The 14,648-nt window shown below is 36.6% G+C and overlaps 4 protein-coding genes across 4 annotated transcripts; 2 read left to right on the top strand and 2 right to left on the bottom strand. All coding sequences in view use genetic code 12, as the record gives it.

Annotated features, from left to right (window-relative positions):
- On the bottom strand, positions 1-679 carry YHB1 (Yhb1p; the record flags this gene model as incomplete). The annotated part of the gene is made up of 1 exon (XM_049405899.1): positions 1-679. A coding segment is annotated over one exon (679 nt), but the record flags the coding sequence as incomplete, so codon positions are not given.
- Positions 680-3,344: 2,665 nt separating this feature from the next.
- On the bottom strand, positions 3,345-8,508 carry J8A68_002175 (uncharacterized protein; the record flags this gene model as incomplete). The annotated part of the gene is made up of 4 exons (XM_049405897.1): positions 3,345-4,649; positions 5,097-6,106; positions 6,172-6,412; positions 6,679-8,508. The coding sequence occupies 4 exons, from the start codon at positions 8,506-8,508 to the stop codon at positions 3,345-3,347; spliced, it is 4,386 nt and encodes a 1,461-aa protein (XP_049264549.1).
- A 1,500-nt stretch (positions 8,509-10,008) lies between these two features.
- On the top strand, positions 10,009-11,781 carry J8A68_002174 (uncharacterized protein; the record flags this gene model as incomplete). Its single annotated transcript, XM_049405896.1, has 1 exon — positions 10,009-11,781. One exon carries the CDS (start codon positions 10,009-10,011, stop codon positions 11,779-11,781), a length of 1,773 nt encoding a protein of 590 aa, XP_049264548.1.
- A 768-nt stretch (positions 11,782-12,549) lies between these two features.
- Positions 12,550-14,451, top strand: J8A68_002173 (LMBR1 domain-containing protein; the record flags this gene model as incomplete). The annotated part of the gene is made up of 1 exon (XM_049405895.1): positions 12,550-14,451. The coding sequence occupies one exon, from the start codon at positions 12,550-12,552 to the stop codon at positions 14,449-14,451; it is 1,902 nt and encodes a 633-aa protein (XP_049264547.1).
- Positions 14,452-14,648: the final 197 nt, after the last annotated feature.

Below are 14,648 nucleotides of genomic sequence, written 5' to 3'. Positions count from 1 at the left end.
TAGATACTTCATGTTCAGTACCTGGAATGGTCCATCTGAAACATAAATATTGACCAGGAACTGGAGTACCAATTTTAGATCCATCAACAGGAGTGAAGTAAACCGACTTAACATCGGCACATTCATCTACAATCTTGGTAATCTTGAAATCCTTAAACCAACGCCATGGTTGCTTTTTGTATTCTTCAGCTTCTAAATCGATTAACAATTTAGCTAAGTTACCGTATGCGGTTGACCAAGCTTCCAAGAAGGCTTCGTTGGCGACTTCAGCAGGTAATAATTCAACCATAGTTTGGATCAAACAAGTCCCGACAATAGGGTAGTGTTCTGGAAGAACTTGTAAACCAATATGTTTAATCACAATTTGTTTAACAAATGCAGTCAAGGGAGTCAAGTCTTGAATGTTCTTAGCATAGTTTAATAAAGCAAATGCTAAGATTTTTGGTTGTCTGAATTCTCTTTGATCAGTTTCGTTAAAGAAAGGTCTAACAACTTTATAAGTTCCAATCATACGTTGATAAAACTTTCTGGTTAAGGTTTCACCGGCTGCTTCCAAAATTGGAACGGTGTTTAAAATAATTTGAACTTGTTCTGGGGTTAATTCTTTGGATTCATAGTTGGCAGTTGGGATTTCTGGAGAATCGTCTTGAACTGGAGGAGCAGTAGCAGGAGTGGCCATTGTGAAATGTAGTAGTTGTTTCTTATAAGAATTGAACTAATGGAGAAAGAGAAGAGAAAGGAAAGAATTTGATGAAAGAATTGAAAAACTTGTTGCAATATTTATACTTAAACGAACTTCAGAAAATAATTTTGTTAAAAAATAAAAAGAATGAAAAAAATAATTATTTTTCAGTTCAGCAAGAGAAAAAAAAAAATCGTATGTTCACTCTTTACGGGGGAGCTTTACTGTAATTCCTAAGAGAACTTCTATCTCAGGAAGTTCATCCGTCTGACAATGGAGCTTCTCTATGCCGACTCATCAAATAACTCACCCATTGATCTTTAACAATGGCTCTCGGTAATAGAAGACCGTTCGTGTATGCTAAGGCTGTTTCATTCAATTCATGTGCCATGCAACTTCACGCACACGCACTGGAACATACCCGAAACCCAATCAAACAACACCAAGATGTAATAGGTACAGAAAGGGGGTCTGTTGACATGAATGTATGGAGAATAACGGATACAACTAATCCCCGTGTGCAGGATATGATTACTAATCATTTTAAGTAAATCAACCCATTTTTCACAATCAACGTTGATGGTTTGTAGAATTTCTCCGAAACAACAATAGAAAAAAAACCGTATGATTTTTTTTTTCTTCTTTGACACACTGAAATACAAAGGGCTTGAGCCAACCCCAGGAAGGTGATTGATTGCTGTAGGCGGTTTATAATTACTAAGCCACGTAGACATGCGATTAGAGGGGGGCTGTTTGGGGTACACATGAAGATGATACTCTGTTGCAAGAGAGAAGTATCTTTCGGTAGGAGCTTCCCGGAAGCATTATGGGTTAAGAGCATTTCTTACACTCTTGACTTGAAAAAAGAAATACTTAACGCCTTTTGGACATGTTGCTTTTGTTGAAAGGTTTGTAGGAAGGTAACTCTCTATACTGAAAATCAACTCCCTTACATGTACGATTTCGATGGAGTTTATGACTTTGTGTCATATCTCATTTGTAATCATGGTTAGATATCACCGAGCAAATACCTGACCATCCTACACGTTGAGTTTTCTTGAAGCAGAACCTTTCATGAGGAACTGAGTTTTAGGTAACGTAGCATGTTTCATTAAAGTACTAAAAGAAATTTAAAACGTTACCTGATTTGCGGGGCTTTTTCAGCTAATTCAATTGGTTAACACAATGTACGTTTTGCTAATTTCAGCCAATCGAACAGCCAATTAGTTTTAGATTTCTATTTCTCCTGATAATGGGGTTCCAATAGTTTGACATGTATGTAAGTGCCCCACTAAAACCGGGCATAACGGCAATTGGGGAATATGACATTGGGGAATATGACGATCTTGGTTCGTTGCTTGTTCCTTCACTATTACGTAGTTTCAATCGTTGGCAAAAGGGAATAGAGCTCAACAAGATTCCATTGTTTTTTCGAATGCATGCTTGAGCAGATACTATTCAAGAAAGATCGGCAATCATTCGCCAGTCATTTCTTAGTTTCAGGTTCCTGAATACCGTTTCTACAGGCATCCTTTCGGTGTTAATGCTTCACATTCAATTTCATCGTTTGATTTATTTTTAGAGGCTTTTTTGCAACATGTTTAAAAATAAATTTTAGATTTATTTTTTATGCACATCAAAGAGGTAACGAAAATTTCCGATTTGGAAGAATGCGCAGAAAGTTGCGTTATTTTACTTCAATCCCCCATTTTAAATAGCAGTCTGTAATAAGCATGACACCTAACCAATCTATGGTTCCGGATTTTTCCGATTTGGAAGAATGCGCAGAAAGTTGCGTTATTTTACTTCAATCCCCCATTTTAAATAGCAGTCTGTAATAAGCATGACACCTAACCAATCTATGGTTCCGGATTTTTCCTTACGTGTCTTCCACCTTGTAATAAACATAAGTATTATATGTTTTTGCGCTATCTATGCAGATTTGGGGACTTTGTCCACCAATTTCTTCAGAGTACCCAATAAACCTAATTACTTAACCAATTTAACCTTTCTTTTTTCCTCTTCTCTCTAGAACTTGTAAAATGTAACCGTTTTCCACGGAAATTTAAGGTCCCATTCGGCTTTTGGTTATGAGCGCTTGGGTCTATTCAAACTTCCATGCATGATGGCTTGAATTGGCCAACGGCTTGTGATCGCCTCGTTTGTGTAATCTTCACATAATTTTTTTGGAGCGGTAGTGGTTATTTGCTCGATCTTGGCTGTTGCAAGTCCAACTTGAGACATCTTTAAGGGTTTGTGTCAACAAAAACTTTGGCTGCAAAAAAATTAACATCAAACAATCTACAGTTTTGTCTCTACGAATAAACCCAGTTGCAGAGAGGATAAAAATTAGATGGCCTAGCCGGCTCGTTTCTGGAAATCTACAACTAAAATTAAAAACAAAATATATAAATAATAAACACAAGGGTAATATGACAATTAGCTTAATGATATAAGCTATGTTTCAAAAAAAGGTCTCACATAGTTCTCAGGTCTTGGAACATGAATCCACAAAAGCAAGCTTCTCAGTACGGGCATTTCTGTAGAAAAGGTGGCTACAACTCAAAAATAAAACTTTTAAGCAGGCTTCCTGGGACTGCGATTATGATCAACAGCAAGTCGATATTTCAGAATCTGCCATCCAATGAAGCTGACAATTACTCTACTTAGAATAAATTGGTTCTCTTCTTGTTCTATACCTTTCCAATACCTCCTGGGGTTTAAACGGAACAAACCCAGATCTTTTCCATGCTTTCACAATATGATCCTCCTGCAAAACCTCTTTACGACAAATATCATAAGCATGAATAACAGCATACCTGTTCAAGATATCATCACCAGTTGCTTCTCTTATTCTATTACACACCAACTCAAACGATCTTTTCAACGGTGAAGCAACTATATCCAGAGGTTGGGTAAAATTAGAAGTAGAGCGGTAAACATATAAGGGCCACACTTTATGTTCTTTTGCCTTCACTATAAACTCATCCGTAACGTAATTCTCCCTATCTGTGAGAACGACCAATCTCCATTCATTGGGGTCTGATGGTTGTGTCTCATTAATGAAGATGTTTTCGAAATAATGCATAACTTGTTTCTCGCAAGGACGTCCGTTCTGATTTATTCCATAACAGAAATTGGGTATGTTTTTTGAATCACGGTCAAACCATTTATCATCTAAACCGTCAGTTTTTAGGGTAAGCAAGGGTAAAAGGTATTTCCCAGTGGCGGAAATGATTTCAGTGGTGGTGAATATTTCTGGAAGAAGTCTCTCCTTCTGTGCGTCTAAATCAGCTCTAACTTCATAATTCAGCGCGCGGTCTAACATTTTAAAGAAAGTTTGGTCCATGCTGTATATATTCTCCTTTTTGATATTGAGACGTTCAACAAGCTCATGGAATAGTTGGAAAGCTCTATCAACTCCTTTATAACGTGGTCCACAATCCAATCTACTATTTGGTTTCTTGTTTAGCTTGTCAAAATCAATGGAATATCTTCCGCAGAATTCTTTTAACCATTCATCATCTAATGGTTCCCCCTCAAAATCACCTCTCTTCTCCATCAATTCGGTTGCATATTCTATAATGTGTCGAGCATAAACATCCCTGCCACTCGCATACTCGGCTTTGATCCAATCACATAACTCACGCTGTTCGGGCACGGTTATTCTATGCATTTCTAGTTGTATACGTGCTACTCTATTAATATTATCTTCACTATACACATCATAATTATCAATATCATCATAATTGAGAAGACTAACAGTGTAAGGACCACGATGGGATACTCCATTTTCTTCTTCTTCTTCTTCTTCCTCTTCTTCTTCGGTGTCGTCTAAGACTATAACTTCCTGCTCCTCCCTTATGGCTACAGCTTCTTGCTGTGCTAAATTGCTGTTATTTGAATGCTGCAGTCTTCTAACAGGAGGCATGCTATAATTACTACTGTATTTGGTTGCTTGTATAATCTACAAAACAGAAAGAACAGGAATCGGCAACGCGTTTGTGATTCGATTTATATTGATTTTTGTTTTACACTATGGGGCGCTGCCAGTTGTTATAATTTGTGTTAGAACACTGCCAAACTTAGAAGGAAGAAAATTAAATAACAAGAACCTGAAGCGGGAGAATGCTCTCCAAGAATGTTGCTATGTATTTATAGTATTGGCATTCTATATAATTAAATGCATGCGGCTCTAAAAGCAATTTTAGTACTTTTAAGGGTAAATCCAATATCTCCCTGAATCATAGCGCAATGGTGATTCTAGAGCAGTACTAGGAAAGATAATTAAGTTATTTGTTATCAAGACTATTTACATATAACATTCCCAGATTGTTTATCACCAATCACATTAATGCCCCAGAACCTCAACATCCGCTCTCGTTCTCGACACCTCCTCCTGATCCAACACCACCGAGGGGTTAAACGGCACAAGTCCTGTCCTCTCCCAACTTCTCAAGATATTCTCCTTCCTAAACATCCCCTTATGACGACAATATCCGTAAACTCCAGAAGCCAAAAATATGTCCAAAGTACTCTCATTCCTCAACCTATCACACGCCATATTAAACTCCCTCTTCAATTGTGAACCTAATAGATCCATGGGTTGGGTATATCCATGCGAATAGGGCGGGATGTATAATAACCATATTTTATTTGCGATCGCATGGGACATAAGCTCACGACAGCCGTATTGGACCTGTGGATCTAAGATAAGAAGTCGCCATTCATCGGGGTCGGTGGGTTGGGTTTCGCAGATGAATGTGTCATCAAAGTAATCGAGGAAGTCGGGTTCGATGGACCATCCATCCTTCGTGTTGCCATATCTGATTTTAGGAATTTTTCGACGATCAAACCATTCCTCTTCAATTCCTTTTCCTTTGTGAATGAGATGTGGGGTGAGGCTTTTGCCGGTGGTTGAGATTGTTTCATAGGTGGTGAAGATTTCGGGGAAGGCTGTTTCGTCTTGTGGAGATTTATGGATCCGATTGGATGCACTGTGATTGTGGTTGATATTTCCTTGCTTCCTGATTCTAAAGGTGGTCTCTTGCATGCTGTAGATGTTCTCAGGTTTGATATTTTCCCTGCTAACAGTATCATGAAATAGCTTGAACCATGCTTCCAAGTCTTCATAACTTGGTCGACCCCAATTTATGATTTTCATCTTATGATTATGGATGACGCTTAATCCAAGACTAGGATATTTGTTACTGAAATCCTTCAACCAGTTCTTATCTAATGGTTCGAAGACGAATTTCTGATATAATATTCTACTGGCACGTTGTTCGATTTGGGAACGGGTGAGTTTTCTTCCATTCAGCTGTTGGGATTTGATCCAATCACGCAAGATCATCTCATCTCTCGGGGAGAGTTCTTCAGGGGCTTCATCATTTGATTCATCCGCTGAGTTTAAACCCTCATCTTCTTCCAGGCTTGCCTCAGACTATCTGTTGAGCTTCCAATTACAGGTCTCCAACCATTTCTGATACTAATCTCATAGGGTTGAGGATCATATCGATGGGAAGGTTTGCCTAAGAAAGCATAAAGCATTCGCATTCCATTATAATATTCTTCCATTTCTCGTAAGTCTCTTTCAACATCTATCAGTTCTGAGGAATCGTATTCTGAAAATCCACTTTCTTCTTCCATCTCTGATTCTTCTTGCTCGTTCATTATAGACTCCATTGCCCGTCTTGTCTGCAGTCTTCTATTATGATTCTTGGTATTGGACTATAGTGCCTAATATTGAACCTACAATGAAAACAAGTGCAATCAAGACGCGTCGGTTTTGATGAAATTCTTTCTTGTGAATTGGCGCTACCAGATGAAGGCGCTACACATTTACAAGAGCACATTGAACAGATTCATGTACAGTATACTCTCAACATAATCTCATTAAAAGCAGGTAAATCATGGTATCAAAGAGAATGAATACAAAATGTATATATATACTAGACTAATTATGGTACATCTTAAAAATCCTCAATTTTGAAAACAATCTTCCCATCATTAACTCTCAAATCCTTAATCAATTCCTTATATCCATTTCTCCAATCACGATATCCCCCAATCCTAAACTTCATTCTCCCCGCCAACACCAACTCCAACGCAATCTTAGTCCATTCTTCCCTAATCTCCAATCCCATCTCTTGGAAATAATTATAGGGTGTCCAATTATTAAACAATCCCGAAGTGAATTTATTAGCCCAAGGGTTGAGGATTGGATTATCTAATTCGATAAGTTTGTCAATGTTATAACTTGGGGTTTCTAGGGTATATTTACATCCTGATATCATTGCCGAACCGTATTTTTTTGGTTTAAGTAATTTAACAAAGAATGGTTCCTTTGTTTTTCCAAATAATGATTCGAGTGAGGATGCTAAATGGGCTTTGAATGGGAGTGATAGGGAATCTAATTCGTTAAGATGGATATTGGGTTGGAAGTATTTCTTACAGCCGATTAAATCTATGAAATAGTCAAGTTTGTAGTCGACAACGTTTGATGGGTCGATTGGCGGGTGGTGGTCGATATCGTGGGGTTTGAAGAGAGCTTGGAAGATTTCCGTGGCTAATAAGGTCGGTTTTTTGTATTGGACGGGAATACGTTCTCCGGGAAAGATTAGATCTTCGTTGAGGAGATCGAATGGGATGACTGATATATGCTTTTCTGTGGATGGATCGAAATATTTTTGTTTGAAATTGGAGATAGCTTGTTCCATGAAATGTTGAGAAGATTCTCGGATTATGAGGATTAAGTTAATATGCTCGAAATTGTATTCCGCAAAGAGGGTTTGAATTATTGTGAGTCCAATATTTGTGTCTGCTCCATTTATTAATAAATTGGCTCGGTTTGTGGGTTGTAAATGTTGAAGCAATTGTTTGGATCGGTTATATAAAACAGATATCGTTGATAATTTTGCTAATGGTGGTAGTTTATCTTCAACCGGGAATTCAGTTCTACGACGATGTTTTGAAGGTTCTGGGATAATTGAAGGTTCTGAGTCTGAATCAATTTCAAAATCTTCATTTGCATTAGTGAATGAAAGATCGATATCTATATCATCCAATTGATCAAGTAATTCTTGATTAACTTTAATAGCCACATCTCTTCCAGGATAAACAATTTGATTCGTAGATAATGCTCCTCTTTTATCATTAGGATCTAATATACCAAATACATAATCATTAATTGAATATTTATCTTTCATATTAGAACCAACATATGCGACAACACCTGAGAATTCAAATCCTAAACCAACTTTAATATTACTTACATTTAAAAGATATTGATTGATTTTGGATAAATCATAAGAATTTAAAGAACCAAATTTAATATCAACAATTATGCTATTGGGGTTTGGAGGTAAATCAATTGTTGTATAATGAAATTGTAATTCAGTTTCTTTATTTTGAACAGAAATATCTTTAACATCAAAGAATTTCATTGTTGATAAATCGTTCAATAACTTTACCGGTTTAGCCTTGGGTTGACTCTCTCCAACTTGTTTCAGTTGAAGTAATGGTTTGGGCCCTTCTCCTAATTTCTTACGTTCTAAATAAGCTAATTCAACTGGGACTTTTTGAAAAGGATTTGATTTCTTTTTGATTTCTATTTTCTTTTGTAATTCTTGATGATGTTGTTTAAGATCTTCTGCTGGTGGTGGAGCAAATCCTACTGATTTCTTCTTCTTTTTCTTCTTGTCTGTGGTTGGTGGTTCCTCTTGCTGTTCTGATCGTTGTGACGTATCTTCTACTTCTTCAGGCTGTTGTTGTTGTTGTTGTTGAATTGGGTCATTCAAACCATTTGGTTCTTGAGTTTCAGACATTGTTATTTGAATTGATTGATTGAAATGTTTAAGTGATTTATAAATAGTACAGTACTTTAAATATTTCAAAATCAAGGGGTATGCAAGTAGTGGAATGGTTGTGATAATTATTTATTGCTTGACACTAAGAAAAAATGACAAGGACACCGTAAATTGCGTATTTCTCAATCCCCCTTTTTTTAGTTTATTATAAAATATTTCCCGCGCTACCCGGATAAAGAATCAACTATCATTTTTTACTAACGATTTGATTCAATGAATATTGACATCCATGTATGTTTTACAACTGGACAATCCTGGTAGATGTGTGTTGAGTCTTGTAGTATTAATTCGCCAAATGAAATTCGGGCTCAACCCATATTTGCCACGAATGTCTCATTACGAAACACTTATGGAGTCAACATACAAATGAAAACATTTAATCCGTATTGCTACATCAGAATAGAAGCAACAACTCCTATCTAGCTATCTGAATAAGAACAGGTATACATGATTTTCCTAACAGATATGAGTGAACGATACACTTCAAAATACCATGCTTATTCGGCTGCGTGTTTCAACTGATACTATTGTACCTCTAGCTTTGAACGCCAATTCCGACTGATTATAGTTGATTTATGTTTACTACGGTGTTATTGGACAGAAATACTGTGGTTTAATCACCTAAAGTGATCAATAAGGAGGAAATTACGAATTTAATTACCACAAGAATTGGTGTTTATATGTTTCCGCCTTTCCCTTTCTGCGTCGTTTGAAAGGGCATTTGAGTGTATCGGATCCACAAGCTGTCTCCAGCGTTGGGATAGTTTCGTCAATTATGGATTCTATATAATTACTGGAAAATTGGAATCGTCCCAGATTGAAACCGTATGATTAACCAAACTCAAGCACGATGCTCTAAGAATCAAAATTTTAGTCTCAATTGATAATACATCTCTTTATTGTGTTGATCCCTTCAAATAATATATTTGATTTATCCATTTGGTTATCAACTACAAAATAAAACTCTTTTTGCAATCTAACTAACATATTAATTATTTTTACAACCGAGAACGATAAGCGAAATTTTGTGCTTTGTTTAGGCGAGTACTTTTTCCGATTTTTCAGTAATTGGGTATTTTCGATTATTGGGTATACCCCTTTATAAAATAGTTTCAGCTATCAGATAGATTCACCCCCTTTTGTAATTGTCCAAGTTGTGTGACTGCTGACGGGAAAAATGTGTTATGATGGCAGAGATGTTTCATCCTTAATTGTCTTGGCTCTGTACTTAAAGTTTTAGGATAGTTTTATCGAATGTTACATGCCAGAATTACCTTGTACTCGTCATTTGGATGGCACCAACACTGTGTAATTCCAACGTTTTTGTAAAATCGAGCTGTAATAATATAAGGATATTTGGCTTCTCTTATTTACTCCCTTTGATTGCTATTTTAGTTTTGTATTCAGTGTTGGAGGTAGCAGAATTATACTTGTTTACTTACCAATTAGAAAATTTCAATGAGACTATTACGGCCTAAAATATCAACTTCAGCTTCTAGTGGATGTAATTTCAGAAGACGGTTCCATTTGTCTATAGCATTGAAGCAACTTTCAACTCCATCTTCGTCGTCAACCACCACGATCAAAAAGAAGTCCAGGCTGACAATAGAAGCAAATGAAAGACAATTCCGGATACCATTGGTTCCAGAGCGTATAATCCCAATAAATAAACATGATATAACCATCGACAATGAAAGTAATATTAAATTGAATTCACCAATTACATTGCAACAAGCTTGGAACTATTTCTATGCCACAAAACAGTGTCTTTCATTCGAAAAGAAGAAAGAAGTGGAGGCAGTTCGACGAAAATGGTTTGCAATGACCAACTTGATGAGAGAGGATATTAGACTAGCATATCAAGATTTGTTACAGAGTGGGAAGGATGTCTGGAACAAGCAACATGTGCATCTTAAATTAACATTGTCTGAAAACATTTCGGCACTTACTGGCGTTCGGTTTTCATTTAGCGATGATGGAAGTGGTAAAGTCATAGTTGACGATGAAGTTAATCTACACCATGCGGAGAAGTATTTCAATGAATGTGCCAGTTCTAGCATTGAGATCAGTAACAACGTCCGGTCCTCATTTGAGACTCTTTCCAATGAGGAAAAGCTAGCATATAGGGATGCCTACCTTGAATTGCTATCTTCTGGAAGGGATATGTACAATGGAAAGATTGTGCCACTTACAGGAACCCCATCGCAGAATGATGACCACCCATATATTGAACCAGATCCTGAAGAGGATATTGAAATCAAAATATTTAAGCCACAAAACCGTGCTCAGGTGTGTCGCTTTTATGTAAGCTTCGCTAGCTATCAGTATTTGCCCGTTGTCTACCGAAACTCTCAAGATCACTCCACCGTCGCTGCAGCGGCAGAGGCCATGGCTCAGAATCAGTATTATCTGTTTTCAGCGGCTCGGAAGGACCATTATAAGACATTATTCTTCGATTGGTATAGTAGAAAGAAAGTTTCATCAATGTCATCCCAGACAAACAGTAAGGGTAAGGCGGAAACAACACGTGAAATAACCAATAACGACGCTTTTCACTATTTCTGCCACCAAAAAAGTAGACAGACAGGGGAGAAATTCCTCTTGGCTTTAGGAGCTGCTGAATGGCGTAAACTTTCTGACCAAGAAAGGGACAACTACAAATCAGTGTATCAAAAGATCGTAGATTCCGGATATTGCATGCATAAATTAGGATTGATTCCAATCCACGGAAAAGAGTCAATTGCGAAATGGCCGAAGCAAACAATGCTGATGAAAACAGTACGTGGATACCACTACTTGAAGAGGTCTCTACAATTGAATAAATTGGATGAAGATGTCCGGGATCAATTAACAATAGAATGGAGTAATCTAGGAAAGTCTGAGAAAAATGCATTGCTTGAGGAACTCAAGCAATTGGTTTACGAAGGTAAGGGTGAATGTTCGACACCAGAAATGATTACAAAGATAGTCAATATTGGACGGAGCTTAGACTCGCAAACTGAAGGAATAGTGCCCACGCGTGATAAAGTAAGGCTCTATTACATCAGGAAACGATCAAAAGAGTTGTCCATTACAGGTTTGAGGCCCCTGGCAATCAATAAAATGGCTCTGAACGAGTGGAAAGAAATGACGTTGCAGGAATATGATAAAATTGACAGGGAGTATAGATCTAAAATGCCGTCAGAACTGCAAATTGATTCGACAGAGAAAGATGGAGGCAAAGGAAATTAGCCAACGAGGAGCAATAGACCACTATATACTTAGAGATGCCGAAATATAATCGTGGCCTTTTCTCTTTACATGTTTAATAAATGAATCTCTTTGAGAATGACTCTCAAAATCAAGCTCTTAGCTAGCGGGATGGATAATATTACATTGATAATTTCTCTACTGTTAGCTCCTAAAGTGAAGAATATCAATGCTTCGTAGTAGACTTACTCCTATTATAGGCTTCCGATCCTTGATTGATTTGGTTAAAGAATATCAGTACTTTGGCTATTTCTTCCAAGGATCCCTTTGCGGAAACTATTAGCAGCCTGTATTTTCATTGACAAGTAGTGCCACTTATTTTTCATCCAGATACTATTGGAGAGGTATCTATTGCTAATGTCTAACCCTCCTCTGAGATTCCGGCCATAGACATTCGTAATAGTAAGTGTTACAACAACATGGGATGAAGGCGGAATTATCCAAGACATAAGAACCTTATTCAATTATACTGTATATAGGAATAATATTTGTATGCAGTCTACTTCGCCACTTTTTCACGCACAATTTCTTACAACAATTTAATAGATTATCAATTGCTACACCGCTTATTCTAATCTAGATAACCCATAGAGACAAAGAGATAGAACCATAGGAACCATGTGGATAGGACCAGTCATATGTTATGTGATAACACTACTAATATCCCTAATTAGTATTCAATATCATATCAATCTATTTAAATATCCAATCTATTTTACAATACCAATTACATTAGCTGTATTTATCCCAATGTCAATTATCTTCTTATTACCAATGGATTATATATCACATAACACAACTGAACAATTGATATTGTTCAACTTGCCTGATAAAGCCATTTTATATATTTGGAAAATCAATTATTGGACAACTTTTATCTTAACTTGGTTAATATTACCTATGTTGCAAGAATTCTATAAATCTGGTCATCAAAAAGCTTTGGCTAAATTAAAGGATTCCATCAAGCAGAATATCAAATTTCAATTAATAATGTTGGGTGTTTCATTGTTGGGGATGTTTTATTTGATTTTAGAAGTTGGTATTACTACACTGCATTTAAAGATGATGATTATTGCGTTGTCGCATATTTATTCATTGATTATTGCAACTTGGTTAATGGGACATGGATTGATTAGTATCCCGAGGAATAAATGGATTAGTGGGAGTGTTATTAAGGAATTGAATTATAATTATTTGAAATTGCCTAAATTAGTTGATGAGTTAGAAGATATTAAGATTACTTTTAGAGAACAAGTATTAGTTGTGGTTGCACTAAAGAGAAATTTCACCAGTGATTCCGCAGAAGATTTCATGTACCGTGATTGGATACTTAAATTATATGCATCTATTCCGGCGGAGATCAAAGAAAATGTTGAACGACAATATCTTCATGAAAATACACAAGTTGATCGTCATCAATTGAATGATTCATTTATGACTAAATTAGATGCAAATTTTAATCTGAATTTACATCGATTTATAGGCTATCAATCAGAATATAACAACCTACTTTCAGCCATTATAAAACTTGAAGATATACTAAATTCAACCAGTACCAAAACCTTGTCATTCCGAATCGACAACCATAAAACCTTATTATCCCCTCGATTAAACTTCATCTATCACTACCATATCCGACCAATCTTCAACCGAATAACATCCATACTATTAGCATTAATCTCCTTTATCATCCTCCAATCCGAATTCTTCCATTCAACAAACCTATCCCTCCTCAACACCCTAATCTATTCCAAATATCCAAACATAATCCGATTCCTTCTATCATCATTAATCTTTTCATACATGTTATTCTGTGCCCTCAATTCCTTAACCCATCTCAAAATATTCAATGTCTATAATCTAGTGCGTCGTGACTCAGATCCGGTATCGACAAGTTGGTATACTACCTATATCGCCAGATTAACCATTCCATTATCATACAATTTCATAACGATGTTTGTATCCCGGGAACTGATTTTTGAGGATTGGTTTGGGAAATCAATCCATTTGACAGGGTTGTTTAATTTATTGAATAATTGGTTACCTAGACTCATCTTGATTCCGGTATTGTTGGCTATGTTTCATGTATATGAGAAATTGAAGAAACGATTAGGGCTCACGGGTTATGATTCTAGTTGGGCCGGGTTTGATGATGAGACAGAAGGGGAGGAAGGAAGTGGTGATGGCGGAGTGAAGAGGAATGATTTGATTATTGTGGAGGCGAAGAGGATTGTGAATCGGGAATTGGCGAGACGGGAAATGCAATTATTGAGACCATTTCAATTGGGTGGAACCAATGAGAGTAATCCGGATTTGAATTATGAGAATAATAGAAGAAGAGAGTTTCATGATTTGGTGAGTAATAATAGTAATAGGATAGACTATGACGAGGAGGAGAATATTGAACCTAGTCTGATTAATTATTTCAACGGGACAATCATAACTGATCCCTCTGCTCAGAGGAACAACGGTGGAATCTGGGGTAGAATTGGTAACACATTTTCCGGAATTAGAAATAGTGTGAATAAGACATTTGGAAGACAGTCGTCGGTATCTCCTAGTGTGAATAGTAGCACTACTGGTGGATATAGAGATAACTCATTGGATGATTTTAATTATGATGATGATGCAAATGAAAATTTAATTGTATAAAGTCTACGGATGTATATGTCCGTCGTTTGTATTTCATTATTAGACATTTGTATAGTGTATGTGTTTAGTGTATAGAGAGATAACTTAATTGATAATATTAATTCACTTAACCTTGTAGCTGCACTTGTGTGTCATAGCTTATATTAGAGTAAGTTGTAGCTATAGCAGTTGTTGTATGGCATGGCAGCAACAAATGT

This window comes from Hemisphaericaspora subhashii (assembly GCF_019202705.1).
Source record: "Hemisphaericaspora subhashii strain CBS 10753 chromosome Unknown scaffold94, whole genome shotgun sequence".
Taxonomy (NCBI): Eukaryota; Fungi; Ascomycota; class Pichiomycetes; order Serinales; family Debaryomycetaceae; genus Hemisphaericaspora; species Hemisphaericaspora subhashii.
This window is presented reverse-complemented; position numbering and strand designations above follow the sequence as displayed.